General features: G+C 51.9%; 1 protein-coding gene across 2 annotated transcripts in view; it reads right to left on the bottom strand.

Moving 5' to 3' along the window:
* Positions 1-17,365, bottom strand: part of PDIA5 (protein disulfide isomerase family A member 5) — an 88,810-nt gene that overhangs the window by 52,819 nt on the left and 18,626 nt on the right. For both annotated transcript variants that reach the window (XR_012507257.1, XM_010970911.3), the window contains exons 2-5: positions 14,876-15,002; positions 11,900-11,987; positions 2,554-2,637; positions 2,257-2,302 (exon numbers count right to left, since the gene is read on the bottom strand). Coding sequence is in view for 1 of the 2 variants with exons in the window: in XM_010970911.3 (XP_010969213.2) it covers positions 2,257-2,302; positions 2,554-2,637; positions 11,900-11,987; positions 14,876-15,002 (345 nt within the window). In the remaining variant the exon portion in view is untranslated. The remainder of the gene's footprint in view (positions 1-2,256; positions 2,303-2,553; positions 2,638-11,899; positions 11,988-14,875; positions 15,003-17,365) is intronic.

Here is a 17,365-nt window from a genome sequence, read left to right as displayed (position 1 = left end):
GAGATTCTCAGTGGGATTAGGAACCCAAAACTACTGCTCTGGAGGCTCCTGTTCCATCCCAACACGAGCTGAGTTGAAGGGTTAGCACCCTCACCACTACCTCGACATCAAGGAGAAAAGATGGATGTGGATAGAGAAAGGAAAGAAATCACCTCTTTTAATGCAACAACTGAAACATTCATACTAGCAATCTTTCACTTCTCAGGTGGAGATTATTCTTCTTTAGCTGAAGTTGGATAATACATCCATAGGTTCTCTCCAAATTACGTAACCAACAAGATCTTGGGTGGAAAGGGCTAGAGGGAAAAGCACCTGGGACCCTGCCTTCAGCTGTCCTATTCCGAGTGCTCTGAATTCCAGGGAAATGGCCCAACACCCTGCACTTTAGTCTTCAGGACGTCTTCCTGGCTGGGAAACCACATCCAAGGTCACAGAACTTGGGAGAGGGTCATCTGAATTTCCCCTTTTAGGCATCTCTGATCCTTACCACTCACATAAGGATTTCATTGGATAGTTGGCTGACAAGCCAAAGGCCACTCACACAGATGCCCCCTCTCTGAGTTCCCCACTCTTTACCCTCACTTATCTGGCCTCTGCACTCTTTACGGGCCCCGGCACAGTCCCTCTGTCCAGACCCCCCACGGAACTGTACAGGGTGACAGCAACACTCACCCTGCCGGGGGCTCCTCCATCTTTCTGGAAACAGAGGCTCAGGAGAGACCCTAAAGGAAAACTGATCCATGACTGAGGGGGGATTTGGTCTGGGCTGCTCCCCCTGAGGAGCAGGAGCTGCCAGGCAGTCATGGGGAGCTCTGCCCCCACGCCTCCTCCACCCTGGAGAAACCCAGGGACTCTACCCCAGTCCTTGATGGCCCTGTGGGCTTCAGGGACCGTGGGGCCAAGGATGCCCTCTCTCTGCCCTACACAATGCTCACCTCACCTCACTTCTCCAGCCTGTTGATGCCTAAATCACAGGAAGGACGGAGCAAGCAGATCCCACACACCTGGTCTTTGTAAGGAGGTGGGCAGAGGCCAGAACTTGGCCTCCCCCTCCCAGGCAAGGCAAAGACCACCTGGGCTCCTTTCCTACGGTGACACTTTCGAGCAGCTGTTATTCCCTGCTCCACAATCTCACAACAGACTCAGGGCCAGCTAAATACAAACCGAATACAATCTCCAAACACAAAACAAAAGCCCCCGCTCCCTCTTTCCATCGGCACCTCTCCCACCCCACCCAGCTAAATCTAGTTCCTGGAGAGCACCTGTTCTCTCCAAGGACTTCAGCTGACATCTTAACACAGAATAAGAGGGGGTTAGTAACTCTAGTTGGTAGAATCTTCTCTAAGTGTCTAAGTGGGTGTTAAGATGATGAGTAATCAGGCTGAGTCTCTATAAGGAAAAACCTGTGGCCACTTAAGAACACGCGTGAGTGGGTAAACAAGACATGACCAGGGAGATGGGGGGGGCAGAGGGAGAGGGGCACTGACAGCTGCACAGACAGATGGTTGGGCAGGAAACAATCGAAGGAAACAGATGGAAAAAAACAGAGAGAGGAGCACAGGTCCAAGAAGTCTGGGAAGCAGGAGAGTCAGAGAGAGTAGGTTCAGCATATGCTGGGAACAGAATACACAGCCTTGCGCAGGGCAAGGGGGACACCGCCTGGACCAGAGGCAGAAGAATACTGATCTAAGGAAGGGAACGCACAAATTGAAGGAGGAGAATCCAAGGGTATTGAAAGATTCAGGGCTCAGGGAGCCACTTTAAGGTAACAGGACAGCACCGGCAGGTCAGAGGACTCCATATTTAGTTCCACTGATGCTTTTCCATCTCCTTCTAAATTGAATTTGTAGCAGGGAGCGTCTCAGTGACATTGGCGTCTCGTCTGGGACGAGCTGCATCAGTCCCAGAGGTGCTGCCCTGCCCAGGTCCTGTGCTCACCTGGGCACAGCTAGCCCCCTCTGGCCCATGGGCGGCCACCATGGACACTACTGCAGAGATGAGGGAGGGCTTTGAAGCCACAGCGAAGGGAGACCCAGGCCTTTGGAGGGGAGGGCGTGACATCACATGCCTCAATGGATGACTGCTGACAGATTCGCAAACTGTCTACAAGGCGGGTCATCCCCACTGGTTTACCAGTTAGAAACTTTCCCAGATAGTCTGCTGATCTATGCTCTAGAGATGACAACCCCTCAGGTCACTCAGAAGGGCACCCGTGCACTCTGCCCTTCCTCCTGAGAATGAGGGAGGGAGACTTACCTTAAACGTCACAGCTCGGTTATATTCAGTATGAAATGCACCATCCCTGTCAAATGAGAAAAAGGTGTTAACTTTGGGAATGGTTGTGAAGACACTTACCTTTGGTTTCCGGCAGCATCTTAATAAGATTCAGCTACTGAACACAGTTCAAGGTTTTTTTTTTAAGAAGTAATTGTAAACACAGAAAAAAATCATTCTGAAATAAAATTAATCTCACTAAAAATCGCTGTTCACTGAGAATACCAATAAAAGCTTCCAGCATTCACTTGGAAATTGGAAATGCCCACGTGTACTTACTGGTAATGGAATAATTCGACCTTTTTGTCCTTTGCACTCAGGTCAACTTTCATCTTCTTGCACAATTTTCTACTCTCTGTGTCACTGAAAGACACAAATATTGGGGCCACTTGTTACCTGAAGCCCTCACAAAGGTGTCAACAGAGTAAAATCTGCTAGTGGCCTAAGAATAAAGCAGGTAACTTGGCATTCTCAACAGCAAGTGAGGCCCTCACTACAAATGGATTCTCAGGGAACTGGAGGAAGGAGAGAAACCAGCAGGACAGGGACCAGTAGATGGGGAGGACATATCACTACCTGTAAGGGACAACACTGATGGGGCCAAAGGAAGAGCCCCAGACAGCCCATCCTCAGAAGAAAAATAAGCTCAGGATAGTGGTTCCCAGTCCTGGCTGCTCATTAGAATCACCTGGGGAAGTCTTTAAAAATACTGACTCCCTGACCCTCCCCAGACTATGACTTCAGAAGCTCTGCCAGCAGCCCAAGCAGGTTTCTGTTTCTAAGCTTCTAATGTGTGCCAGGCGCCACCAGGGTAGGAGGAAAATGTTGTATGATGTTGAAGGAGTTATGAAATCTGACCAGATATTGACAGAAGCCAAAAGGAGAAAAGGGAAAGGTTCAGTGAGGTGCTAGCACCTGCAAGATCACACTCCTAAAATTCTTCTAGTTATGAACCGTCTTCTGGGTGCCACTCACTGCTTACCAAGTGCTCGCTCGTGGCCTCCTCTAATCTTGGCTCCCTTTCTGTTAGACCTCGGATCTCAGAGTGTGGTCCTGGGACCAGCAGCATCAGCACCACCCAGGAAACTGTTAGAAATGCAAATTCTCTGCCCCTCTCCCAGACCTACTCAATCAAAACTCCTGGCGAATCCTCGAGCAACTGTGTTTTAAGGAGCCTTCCAGGGGATCCTGGCCCCTGCCACCGCCCTGCATGGCTCTTCCTCCTCTCCTCCACCTCACTCCCACCTCCTTGAAGTTCAGCTTCCCCTGTGCCCTATACCAGACCCCTCAGGGACCTTATCTGCTCTCACAGCCTCCCCACGACCTCACCACACTCAGCCAAGTCTGCCCAATAGCCAGCCAGAGGCAGCTACCCTACCCATGGGGCAAGGCTCTGTACTCCAGGGCCTTCTCCCCAGATGTCAATGAACTTAGTGAGGGCATCTTGGCCTCTAACCCCCACTGGTCCTCGCTGACTACATCACATGAGAAAACCTGCTCTGCCAGGTGTGACAACCACCTGAGGGAAGTCCCTTCATCTCCCATTTGTAGACACACCGCACTACCTTCGACAGCCATCAGCTTCACAAAGCTGTGCACCAGCTCCAGAACAGATGGACAAATTAAACCATTCAGTTCAATCCTTAAAGCCACACTCATCGATGGGCAAGTAAAATTATGGGACCTCATTTTAAGTGTAGGTATGCAATTTGTAATTCAAGAAGCAAGTCTTACAGTACAGGTGTGTGTGGGTCTGAGAGGGGGCGTGTCAGGCACTCCCCAGGCCCAGGGCTTTCCCTCCCTAGGTAGTCCTACCTGTGGTAGCCATCACTGCAGCCACTGCAGCTCCCAGCCCCTGGGCCTAGCAAACAGGGTACTCAAGAAATGCATGACGAATTCAGAAAGCCAAGGCTGATGACATGGCTGTGACTGCTCCCGCAGGGTGGCAAGAGCATTCTAAGATAGGGAATCCAGGGAGGAGGGATAACTGGTGTGCAGAGGGGACCCAGAAAGGCCGAGAGCACACATCAGGAGGCCTAAAGGGCAGCTCATGCATCCAGTGCCTGAACTCTTACCCTGAAGCTTTGTGGGGATGCCGGGCACACCCCCACTGACCATGGCAATTACAGTGTGGGTCTGCCTTATCCCTCAGGGGCTCTGTGGTGAAGCCACACTAACAGGCAGTGGGTCTGTTTGACGACTGCATCTGAGGAACACTTTCCCTGCCCCAGGAAAGACGGGAGGCCTTGACTCAGGATTTTGTAACCGTCTCCTTGGCACTTTTCTCTGTCTGGCTTTGTTCTGCTCCATGCAACCATTTCTGTGACCACCTACTGTCCACCTGAATGCGACAGCAAATAGTGGCTGGGACAAGACCAGATCCAGGTACCTGCAGCCTCCCTTGGCCCCATGCTGGCATCCGCTGGGGGCGCCCGAAGGGCCTGCTCACCTGCCGCACCTGCAGTGGCCGCCCAGGCTGCAAGGCAGGCTCCTCCATTGAGCCTGGCCGGCAGCTGCTTCCTGTGACTTCTAAAGCAGAGATGAGCGATGGGGCCCGGTTATTGCAACCCCTGTCCCTACCAGCTGTGCAGGAACCCACTCCATGGGAAAGCCTGGCTGCTGCAGACTTAGGAGTGATGTTCCAAAGCAACCAGCTGGACTGTGTGGAGCTAAGAGGGTGCAGAGGTTCCCCCAGCAGTATGTCCAGCCCTGCCCGCAGTTACGGTCTCCATGGCAGGTCAGGGGCCACAGCTCCATGTCTGCCACAAGAAATCCTGTGTGACCCTCTCCCCTCCTTATGTTATGGGATACTCCTCGAGGAGTCTCTTTTCTCCTCCGTCCCCGACAGACAGACAGACAGACACAGACACAGACACACACACACACACACACGAATGCAAATACACACGTTCTAAGAGGGGTCTGTGGGGAGATGGCTTCCTGTCCTCTCTGAGCACCTCTGGCACAGACCCCAGAGCGTCAGCCACCCACTCCCAGCACTCCCACACAGAAAGGTCTGCTCCACCCAGGAGAGAGCTTCGTTTTGTTCACAGCTATTTCCCTAGGGTTAAAAGGGCACACAGCAGGAGCTCTGAATAGCCTGAGTGAGTGATGCTGGCTCGCTGCGCTGGGATGAGGCTCTCACTGCTGGCTCTCTGGGCTCTGCCTGCTGAGCTCCAGGAATCCTGCCAGGTGACAATTCCTGACACTGCTCTCTCAGATAGGCTCCCCTTCCTCCTATGATTCTGCCTCTCAGAGCGTGTAAAAGTTGTGTGTGTGTGTGTGTGTGTGTGTGTGTATGTACACATGAATTGTGCAGTACAGTAAAAGGGAAGAGAAAGGAGGGAAGAGAAATTACCCAAGCCCAGGGACGTAAAAGGATCTGAGTGGATAGATTAAGTACAATTAATGGATCTCCTGGCTCCCTCCCTTCCCCAGCCAGTGATTGAGGCTCCGGAGGGAAAAGCAGTGAGGTGAGTAGGGAAATGAGCTGCTTTGCTGGGATGGAGAGGGAGGGAGCGGGGTAACCACAGAGAGCAGACTGGCCGTGCAAAGGCCCTTGCCGGCCACTGCCCTGACCATCCTGCAGGAACCAGCCTTCTCTGCTGGGGAGGCTGAGCCTCACTGCCCTCTGCTTGTTTACTCACCCACGACCTGCTCCCTCCTCCCAACTCCCACCTCCCTCAGTTCTCCCCCTACAAAGAATGGAGGAAGGGTAGAGGCCAATATATGTTTCCTTCCCCACCCCCGGCCCAGACAGACACAAACACATGGGCGTTTTCATTTGACTCTGTTGTGAATGGCCGGCGAGCGGCATGGCATGGCTGCAGCAGGGACATGGTACTGCGTTCACCTAGATTTTCACGTGCAGCTGTGATCATTCAAAGGACTGGCCACTCACACTCCTGGGAGTCAGACCCAGGGAGGAAAGGTCAGGGGTGAGAGCAGGAGGAAAGAGAAGAAACAAGATGCTGGAGGCTCAGGAAGGGGAGGTATGAGACTTTCAAGTTGCAGCCCAAGTACCAAACCCTCCCTGGAGGAGGTCCAACGGCCAACTGGAGGGACTGAAGGCTTCTACATCTGGTTCTGCCACTAGCCAGCCTCGACCTCTGGCGGGGCCCTGGGTTTCCCAAGTTCCAGAATGCAGGAGTTGTCCACTTTTGAGCTGGATGGAGCTTTCGATTCCCCTACAGGGTCAGGTACCAATAAAGCATCAAGGCAGGTTGGCCCATATCCTGACAAGTGAACCAGGAGCCAGAACCCAGCACAGCTGGTGGAGCCTCAGAACAATGTGAACCTCCATCACCTCTCTTCTTGCCCCCCAGTGGGACCTTCACTCGGCGAGACAACATCCTTACATCCACACAAACCTTGGGCAGCCTCCTGCAGTGGGTAGAAAGCAGGCTACACCAAGGACCAGAGCCTGTCTTGGCCACTGTGTGCCCTTGGCTAACCTGGCCCTCCTGGAGTCTATTTCCCCTCTTTCTCCCATCTGCCAGGTCTAAAACGGTGGGATCCTGAGCAGATGGACCCGTGATCCCTGAGGGTGGGTAGGAGAGGAAAGGCAGCAGGTAACCCCACTTCAGAGGCATGAAGAAAATACGAGACAAGAAGCAAGTGAGCAAGAAACAGTCAGAGTGACAGCGAGGCGCCAACTACTGAGGACAATATGGAAGAATGTAGCTGGAGGACACTGGGGGGCAAAGGCAGGGGACAGAACAAGCCTGGAACAGCTGGGCCCTCAACTTGGCCAGACCTTGGCCCTCGCTGATGAAGGGACTCCCTCAACACGGATCCTCCCAGGTCTAGCTGTTCTCCTTGGTGCCCAGCTCAAGGAGGCACATGATTAAGTATGAATTATGCAGCGCAGTTCATAAAAGTGCTGGGAATACGAGAAAGAGGAGTGTGCCTTCTCGTCCTCCACCTGCCTGTTCAGCCCAGTAGTTCTAAGAGGCACACATCACCTCCACGAGTGCAGGGAAGCATGCCAGGAGGTGTCTGCAGCCACGACACGAACACAGCACTTCCTCTGGGTTTCCTTTACTTTATCCTACAGTAAGTAATTTAAACTTGCTTACACATAAAGGAGCAAATGCTAAATTCAAATAATTTTTGGAAGAAAACATGAACTTCGAAATATGTTATGAATGCCCCAGCAGGCCCCACATCTTGGATCTGGGAAGCCAGCACTGCTCAAGGGAAAGAAAGCAGATGGGAGAATGAGAGTGGGAAGAAGGAAAACGCAGTAAGGTAATGACCTTGAACCCTCAGGAGAAGAAAGCAGCTTGCGCCCCCAGGGCAGCCTCGGCCCAGGGAGAATCAGCCCCAGGAATGAGCAGAAGGGGCCCAGCGCCTGCCCACGGCCCCGGCTCTGCTGCCCAGACAGCAGGGCTCTGGGAGGCCAGGCTGCGGGGGAAGGCCGACTCCCTCACACACAGCCCGCTTCCGAGCGGACAACCACCACCAGCCAACCATCAGCCCTCTACCATCAGGTACAACTACTGTCAGCCACACTGAAGAGGGCTGAACCAGGAGGCGGAGTGTGGGGAAGGGAGAGCTGACAAATCCCTGGAGAGAAGCCAGACACCCAACAGACATCTCCCAGCAACAAGTTACAGCCCGGGGCCTGGGAGAAAATCGGCAGACGGGGTGTGTGTGTCTGTGAATACGCAGGCAGGGGTAGGGAGGAAAGAGCCAGAAAGGCAAGAAAAAGAGGAGAAGTATCCACACAGAGGAGAGAGGAGGAAAAAGACCAAAGAATGGGGGAGGCAAGGACCAGAGAAAGAAAGAGGCAACAGAAACTCTCAAGGGAGGGGGAAGAAAGGGGAAGAGGGGGGAGAGAGGGGAGGGGCTGACAGGGAGGGACTGGAGAGAGGCAGACACCCAGGTTGGTCGTGGGAGATGCAAAGCCTACAAGACACACCCTTCCACACATTTACACACGCACACACACTGCATACCAAGCCTGGCAGCTTCCCAGATGCTCTGAACCAGGCCACGGAGGGGTGAGAGCAACCTGGAGGATTCAACTCTGCATTTCACAAGGGAGTAAACTGAAGCCCAGAGAGGGGCAGTGAATTGCCAAAGGTCCCAAAGGTATCTGCTGTCAGAGCCAGGCTTCCTGACCTGCAGTCCTGCCAGTTCCACTGCAGCCCCACAGTTCTTAAGGGTCAAAGCAAAACCCCCTGCACACTGGGACTGATTCTCACGCCCAAAACTTTCTTCAGGGTACCCTCAGAACAACCAAGGGATCACCATCCAAGAAAAAGCTGTTGAAGACAAACATACACTTCTCCCCTCTAACCCCCAGCTTCTTCTTGGAACACCCTGAACAATCTGACCCAGATGAAAACTAACAAGAGCAAAGTGCAATCTCACATTTAAATTCTATTCTAGAAAGAGCCTTCATTTACCTGATGCTTACCACAGACTTGGAAAGAAGGCAGAATATGTATTATTGTCCCATTTTACTGATGAGGAAACAGATGCAGGGTAACTGACCTGTCCAAGGTCCTGAAGCTAGTAAGTAGTGGAGCTGAGCCCTCAACTTGGGGCCTGGGCCATAAGCTGCACACACCTCTAAAGATACCTAACACTGGAGCACTTCCCTCCCCCAAGATGCCCCCTGTCTCCCCACCCCAGGCCCTGGCATCCCCCTTCCTGTCTCCAACCCTTTGCTGAGGGTAGGAAGCAAAGATGCACTCCCTTGCAGACAGCAGCACAGAGCACTCAAGGGAGCCCTTCTGCCCATCCCAGGGCGTCTCATAAACACAGACCGAGCGCAGTCAGGATGACAGAGCTGTCATCACAGGGCCCCAGAGTTAGCATGGTGAGTTCCCCTAATGATTTACAGGACATGTCCAGAAGTCTCGGAGCAGGAGCAGCTGAGCAGGAGGGCAGAACTAGCTCGTGTCCTTGGAGATCTCCTTGCTTAATGGTGATCCATGAATTGCACCTGGGGCAGCCTAAGGGGACCAAAACCCCTTGTTCTGTCCCTTCAGCTATTCTGGGAAGATTTAGCTGCATCCTGCCTCTGATTTCAAACTCAGACCCAGATATTCCTGCTTCCAACATCATCCATTATAGCTCCATAATCCACCTACTCAGCTAAACTTTTAAAAGCTATTTAATATTTCAGTTTATACACTCTCTTAGAGCCGTAAGTTGAATAGCAATTATGGGAAGAGTCGATCTTTTTGGCTTAAGGTTACCTCTTTTAAGCTGGAAGGTGCCCCCCGCCCAGGTTTTCATTTTAGAACATCAAAAGTCACAGGATTATTTCTCCCACTGGCACTTTTATTGATTCCAGACATCATGTCTCCAAATCAGTCCCAAATTCTATTCCTCTTAGTCTGTCTTCTCACACTGACCCCGGCCCCATTTAGTCCTGCGTGTCCAGGGAGCAGAGCAAGACTGCCACCTCCACCCTCGTCAGCCAGAGGAACACAGACGTCCACACCACAGGGAGCTGCCCGCAAGGAAACGGACTTTGAAGACCTGATACTCTGAGGTCTTTGCCCTAAATTTGAACTCAACCTCCTTGGTGAAGCTTTTATCAACCTTTCCTGGTGGAATTAAGTGACTCCCCATCTATACATACAGTATTTTTCACCTGGATTGTAATCACCTAGGTGTCTGGCCTCCTCCTCGTACCCTGAGCTACTCGAGGACACTGTCCCTGTTATCCATGTGTCATCTCAAAGCATAGAATAAGTGCTCAGGAACGTTTGCTGAATGGACCTAGGTAGACGTAGCAACTGAACAAAGCTCTTCTGCCCACTTCTGCCACCTACAAGCCTGGCGAGAACTCTCCTGTGAGAGCTCTCCATGGGCTTGGCAGAACTGACGCCATCTTTAGGGATGGAAATTCCAAAGCTCTCCGGCCCCTCTAACAGGCTCTGGTGCTTTCAGTCACACAGAGCCCTCCTGGTAAAACATGGGAGACAGAGATGCACCTGCGAGACAAGAACTCCCCCAAACGAACTATGAACTCGAGGTAACCAACGGCTACAATCTCATCAGCAGCCTAGTGAGCTGTCTGTTCCATTAAGTTGGTGTTTGAATCAAATGGGAAGTGTGAGGCCAGACAGGTGCATATGCACACACACATACCCACTACAGCAAAACACTGCTTGGCTAAGACTGTCCTTGGTGTCATTCAGTGCTTGTCAAAATACAAATTTCCTTCCATTGTCTCCAATCAGGGCAGGACAAGTTGAGGGTATCAACTTATAAATCAATGGTGTCCCAGAAGTTCATCTGCAAAACAGCCATTGAAAACTCGGACTGAAAAGGAGAAGACCACACTGGAGTGGAGCCCATAAAAGCTCACTGAACCCCCAGGGTAGCAACAGGCCTTGTGCCTCAGGCAAGGACAGCACCATTAAAGGTTAAAAGACCTCTATGGGCCATGCAGGAAAAGAACTGCCTCTCTTCCCAGCACGGCCCCACCTCTCGCCCATACCAACCAGACTGCAGTACTGTCTCTGCTCCTCTCCCCTCCTCTTCCCAAACCCACACTCCTGATAAACCCCAATCCAGGTGAGAAGGGGCTGGACCTGGCGGCTCTGCAAACCCCTCCTGTCCTCAGTCAGAAGGACATGTAATGTGGTAACCACCAAGTGCCGTACAGCGCCTTGCGCACGGCCAGTGCTCAACAAACGTGCAAAGGACAGACCTACTCTTCCCGATCTTTTCCCCACGTTTGTGTGTGTCTTTTCTCTGTTTTGCCAGTCTACGCCCAACTGGGAGCTAATTACATGACAAGAGGCATGTGTATCTAAATCCCAGCAGCAAAAGCACTGAACACAGAGAGATGTGGCAATTATTCCTAATGACTGAAAGGAAAGGGAAGCTGAGCACACCCTGGACTCAAAACCCCCAAACTCAAAAGGATGGCTCAGAGGAATCCCAACAAGAGCCCCCTTTGCCACGCTCAGCAGCAGCCCTTCCTCCTGTGGGCCGGCGCTGGATTATGCCACCTCCACACTGATGAGGAAGTCTCTGGGAGGGGGAGGTCAGGCCAGAGAGGAAGAAGCTCACAGCACTGTCATTGGGATATGGGGGAAGTGGGGACACAGGCCAGACAAGAGATCTGGAAGGTCTCAGCCACCTGTCCAGGAATGACACCTCTAACAGAGCCAAGTGGGAAGCTGAGGTAGCAGACAGGTCAGAAGCTGACCCCCCAAGGCTGCCCCCCGGGCAGTGGAGAGCTCTGCGAAAGGCCTGGGCTGCAGGTAAAGCCCACACTTCTTGCTGCAGACCCCCCATGAACAAGCCCACTGGGTGACCGAGAAAATGATCTTGCCTCTGGGCATCAAGGATCTCTCTGTCACCCACTGGTAAGACGAAATCAAGTGGCACACAGCAACTGAGTAAAAAGTAAAAGCACTGCCGAAGAGAGAAGAGGAGGGGGAGCTGGAAAGACAGGAGGGAAAGTCATGCCTGCCCCTCCTCCGTTTCACAGCAGCCCTGCAGCACCTTGGGGTGTGGTGTTCTTCTGCAGCCATTTCTCCATCGCGCCCCCTCTCTAGGTATCAGGGACAATTCCTACCCCGCCACCAGAGACCCCTGAGACACACCCCTCCACCCTCTAGCCATTGTGCCCCATGTGCCCAGGACATACCCACAGTCTACCCAGCAGATGGTGCCTTGTCCTTTCACGGCCTGGGCCACAGTAGACAGTAATCTGAGATGACTTTCAGCGGCAGCCTCTGTAAAAATGCAAAAAAATTAAGCATCTGTACCCAAACACACCAGGGCTACCCCTGCCATCTTCCCTCAGGGGCAAGGAAGGATGGAGACCAGTCCCAGGGATGAGGTCTTGAGCACCGGTCAGAACATCGTCCCTGGGAGCAACAGCTCTGTGAGGACAGCCCAGCTCTTCTCAGAAGCCCCTGCTCCCGCCACCCTCACAGACACAGAACCCCCTCACCCCTCCTTCAAGCCACACTGCACTATTCTAACAATCTCTCAGCCAGAGCCTCAACTCCCAGTAGAATCTCCGACTCATTACCTTTTTGGGACACATTTTGAAAATTCTATAACCGAGCAATTACGATTCTGTAACTAAAGCAGGGAACGAGTTTGCTGATTCCACACTCGTCTGTCCTGGGAGCAGACAAGGCGGGTACCAGACCCTGCCTTCATTTGTGCATCACACACTCTCCCAGGGGCTTGGTGCAATGTGAGTAAATGAGGTTTACAGGTGACACTCGTCTCCGATGGACTGATGCTAAGTGTACCCAAGTCACTTTCACAGCCCACTTCCCCAGAAGGGACAGGGGAAGAGGCAGCCCTGACTGGAGATCAACTGCAGGACAGTGGACTACGCCTCGGGGCCAGGGGGACCAGACATAAGGAAGGAAGAGGTGTCGGGGCAGAACCCTGGAAAACTACTGTAGGAGGACAGGCTCTTACGGAGCCTCTGCGGCCAGGATTTCCACACTGCCAGCCGGCAGCGGTCCACTGCAGGCGAGCTGTGGCTAGGCTGTCACCTTCCCCCGTCACCCCTGTGAGCTCCCTGGAAAGGGCCTCCACGCAGACACTGTGGGGAGAAGAGGCGGATGCCTTTCCCTGCTGGAAACCACATGGATGCATCTCAAAGCCAAGCAGGAATGACATCTGAATGACTTGCCTCCTCAGATCTCCTTTTCTAGTGTGGATAATGGTAGTTGTGTGTGAACACAAAGCATGCTGAGCCTTTCATGGAGCGAATGGAAAGCATCCTTCAAACTTGCACAGAGCCACCTGAAGAATGCCCTCCCAGGAAGCCCCCCCAGACCAACAGGAGGAGGGGGCACAGCCAGGTGGGAAAGGCCATCCTCCACCCTTCAGACTGGGCTCTGGGAGGTGGGGGAGGGAAACTAGAGTAGAGCCATGTGAAGCCCCCTCCCCAACCCTGCATTTCAGCTGTGGGTGAGGAGGCACTGCTTGGAAGGAGGGAGGCAGGGAGGGGAGAGAATACAGTTACTGCGCTGCTCCCAAAGCCACTGGAGGTCGCCAGGCGCAGGAGCAGGCCTGGGCAAGAGGCAGGAAAGTAAAATCATCACCCAAGTCCGCACCCAGTGGTCCGAAGCAGGGAGGAGCTAGGTACTCCAGGAGCACTAGGAGCTCCACTATCCACAGGCAGAGAAGAGAGAGCTCCCAGCCCCGCTCTCACCCTGCAAGCCCCCATAAGGATACTTCGCCTTCCCCGCTCTACTTTCCCCAATCCTCTGGTCATCACAGAATTAGCACACTTCTTCGGGCCGTCCAGCAGAGGAAGCCAGGCAGACGTGGCAGAGGGACCAGCTCTACCATCCACTGGCTGGTAAACCTCAGACCAGTCAGTTATGCTCCCTTTGCTTCAACGTCCTCCTCTGTAAACTGGACGTTACCTGACAGCCTGCACTGCCACCCTCATGGGAAAGTGGCAAATAGGAGTGTATTACAGCAGCTCCTGGCAGAGTCCTTCTGAGAAGATGAGCATGTATGAGGGACTCGTCCAGAGAAGGAAGTGAGTGTGTTCCTGGGTGGGAATGACAACTGCCCAGCTCCAGGAGCATCCAAGGGGGCTGAGCCATGCTCATTCGGGGCCTTAGACTCCCAGCTTCAGGAGCAACTCTGCTTCTCCCCTGCCTCAGTTCCGCCCATTCCCAACAGCAGAGGAATGCTAGTCACAGGCTGGGCTCCCAAAAAAAACCCCAGGGGGTGTGCACCAGGCCCTCAGAAGGGCAAAGAGTAGCATGTGCCCGGGTGCCTGGAGGATGCAGGCTTCAGGAGGTACACACGTCCAGAACATCCATCAGCCCCTGGTGCCGGTGAGTGCCAAGGATTAGCTGCCGGGGAGAGCTGTGCCCGGAACCGGCCCAGCCACTGGCTATTGCTTCTTAGGGCGCAGAACACTTGGCATCCTTGAGAGCAGCAAAAACACTTAACTCTGCTGAAACAGCATCAACAGTTAGATGTTCAAAGTTGTGGCCAAGAGCTGAGCAAACCTCTCTCCATCTATGATGCCCTCGCCAGCCTCGAGGTCAGAAGAGGCAAACGGCTACTCCCACCCCGACTGAAGCTGCCTTGTCCGAGTATGGAGCCCACTCCAAACTCAGTCTTGTATTCTGACCCCAGAGTGGGACAGATGGGGGCCAGGCAGGGCTAGGGTTGCCAGCCTGGGTGTGTACTTCCAAGCCTGGGACCAATTCAGCTGGCAATAGGCCAGCCCAGTCAATTAATCAACAGCTCTGGTGAAGCATGCCCTGGCAGGGCTGGTCGTGCCTGTCCAGAAGCAGAGCATCCATCCCTGGTGGTCACTGTCCCCTATCCTCCTTCACACACATGTCCTCTCCCTCTTGAGGTTCCAAGGGACTCCAGAGGGCTTTTCCTAAGAAATTTTGGTAAAAGGGAACTGAAATGACCTCTTAGGGTCCAAAAGCAACAGAATTAATGCCCCTCCATGCCTCTGCCAATGTATTCTAAGGAAAGCTGAGAAGCCATATGTCCCTCGGACCCTCCCTGAGTGGTTTCTAGTCCTGAGGTCTCCACCTTCCACCTCTGCCCCGATTCCTTCCCCTTCATCCACCACATCCCTGACAATCGCCCCAAGGCCAGGAGGACCACTCACCAGATTTGGAGTAAAGCACCAGTACGTTATTCCGGGTCCTGAGAAGTTTTTTCAAGTCCTTGGCGTCAGAGATTCTCTCGATGAGCGAGGAGAACTGTATGGAGGACAGCAGCGTCGGCAGGACCACCTGGGGATCAAGGAGCCAAGGCCTGTGAGTCCCAGGTCCCGGCCGGGCTGAGGAAGAAGGGGAGCCCCAGATGTGCTGCCTCCAGGCACAGTTTACTTGGGAGGGATATGGGCACCCCACCCTTCTCACAGCCCTACACCTGCCTTTCACCTAGTCCCCTTTCCAAATCACCCTGCCCCCCGGAGCTCCTCCTGGCCCAGTTCAGCTCACCCTTCTTCTTCATGCACTTTTTGTTTTGTTTTGTTTTGTTTTTCCTTTTTTTTTTTTTCTTTAAGTGGAGGTACTGAGGGATTGAACCCAGGACCTCTTGCATTGTAAGCATGTGCTCTGCCACTAAGCTATTACCCTCCCCACTCTCTTCATGGACATTTATGAGGTCGGATGGACTGCACAGATACACAAGCCTGTTGCACAGATGTACTAGCCACCCTTTTAATCAAGACCTCTCTGGGAGGTCACTCTCTGTAACCCTACATTGCACCCAAATGCCACGCACTGGAGTAATTGTGAAAACTCCATCCCACCCAGGAGTGCCAAAGCCCCAAATCCACAGAGAAGTACCTCTTAATGTGGTCCCATTTAGGATGGGAATGGATGGTGAGAGGTCTTCCACTTTTTCTGCTTTCCCCACTCAGCCAATGAACTCAGGAGAGCAGCCAACAAGAAACAAGACAATTCTCCCACAGTAAACCCTAAAACCTTGGGCCCTGGAGGGTCTAGGCACCTCTGCAGGCAACATGAGGGGTGGGCTGAAAGCAGGAGCGAGGGGCATGGGGTTAAATGTCTGAACAAGAGCTGCCACCCAGCAGATCCCCTCACCCAGCCCACAGCTGGCCTACAGCCTTCTGCCTCACAGTTACTACCTTAAGAGACTGAATAAGAAAAGCTCTGCTGGGAGACACCGGCAGAGGTGGGAGGGCATAGGAACAAACTGAACCTTGAGATCACTTTGAGATCACCCATCCCCCCTCTAAGCCCTGGACCTCAGCATCCCTCTTCCCTGTTCCAGAATTTTACCAGTCTTATTTCCCCAAGCAGGATTTTTCTCTAGGTTAACTGAGGAGCACAAGAAAAACAACCTAAAGACAGGGATTTGGAGAATCCTCCAATGCAATGGCATGGTTTCCACTCAAACACCCACTGTCAGGCCCTCCCAGGGAACAAGTGCCCTCCATCCCCTGCCCACACCCACAGAGTCTGACCCACATGATATGCCGCGCTCTTCAATGCAGACAGATAGCAAAGGTTCACCAGATATCTGAGGGAAGCCCTCAACACAAAAGACAGAGGTGAAAACAAACTAATGGAAACATGAAACTGAAAAGAAAAAAAAAAAAGGACAGAAGAAAACAACGAAACTATAATTACTATTCTCAGAGAAAGAAATCGGTACATCCATAAAACAGGAATAGAACACTACGAGAAAGGAATAGACAAAGAGAATGAGGAAAATCTCTTAGAAAGTAAAACACTCAAAGGAATAAAAAATTTCAATAGGGTTGAAAGTAGAATCGAAAAAAACTCCTACAAAAAAATCAATCAAAATGTAGAATAGATAAACAAGATTGTACTGTGTAGCACAGGGAAATATATTCAGGATCTTGTGGTGGCTCACAGAGAAAGAGAATGTGACAATGAATGTATGTATGTTCATGTATAACTGAAAAATTGTGCTCTACACTGGAATTTGACACAACATTGTAAAATGACTATAACTCAATTAAAAAAAATGTTTAAAAAAAATACATGGATCCAAGGGGAAAAAAAAAGAAATAAAAAACAGGATAAAAAGAAGAAAGTGCATCCATTTAGCACACGAGCAAAATTAAAGGAACTACAGAAAATGAAGGCAACAGAGGAAAAGAAATTATCAAGGAAATAATTCAGGACAATATCCCAGAACTGAAGGGATGTGAGTTTCCAGGTGAGAAGGCCCAGCAGCATGAATTTAAAAACACTCTCACCAAAGTACAGAACTGAAAATTTTCAGCTCACTGCTGGCAAAGAGGAGATTCTGAACATTTCAAAGAAAAAAAGAAACCACATACAAAAGATTAGAGTCAGAATTGGCACAAGACTGCTCATCACACCAGAAAGACAGTGATGCGCTGCCTCCGCAACACTCAAACAATGTGATTTCCAATCAGAACTCAATAACCAAACTACCTGTCAATTGTGAGTAGAGATTTACTCAAACAGACTTATGATCTCAGATGTGAACAGTAAGCTACTGGAACTTGTGTCCTACTAAAACATTTAAAAAGAGACAGAGGGAGAGAAAGGCATGGAGCCTAGGAAACAAAGGACCCAACATAGGAGAGAAGCAAGAAGTACCATGTTGACAGTGAAGGGAAGTCCCAGAA

Source organism: Camelus bactrianus, chromosome 1, assembly GCF_048773025.1.
Source record: "Camelus bactrianus isolate YW-2024 breed Bactrian camel chromosome 1, ASM4877302v1, whole genome shotgun sequence".
Classification (NCBI taxonomy): domain Eukaryota; kingdom Metazoa; phylum Chordata; class Mammalia; order Artiodactyla; family Camelidae; genus Camelus; species Camelus bactrianus.
This window is presented reverse-complemented; position numbering and strand designations above follow the sequence as displayed.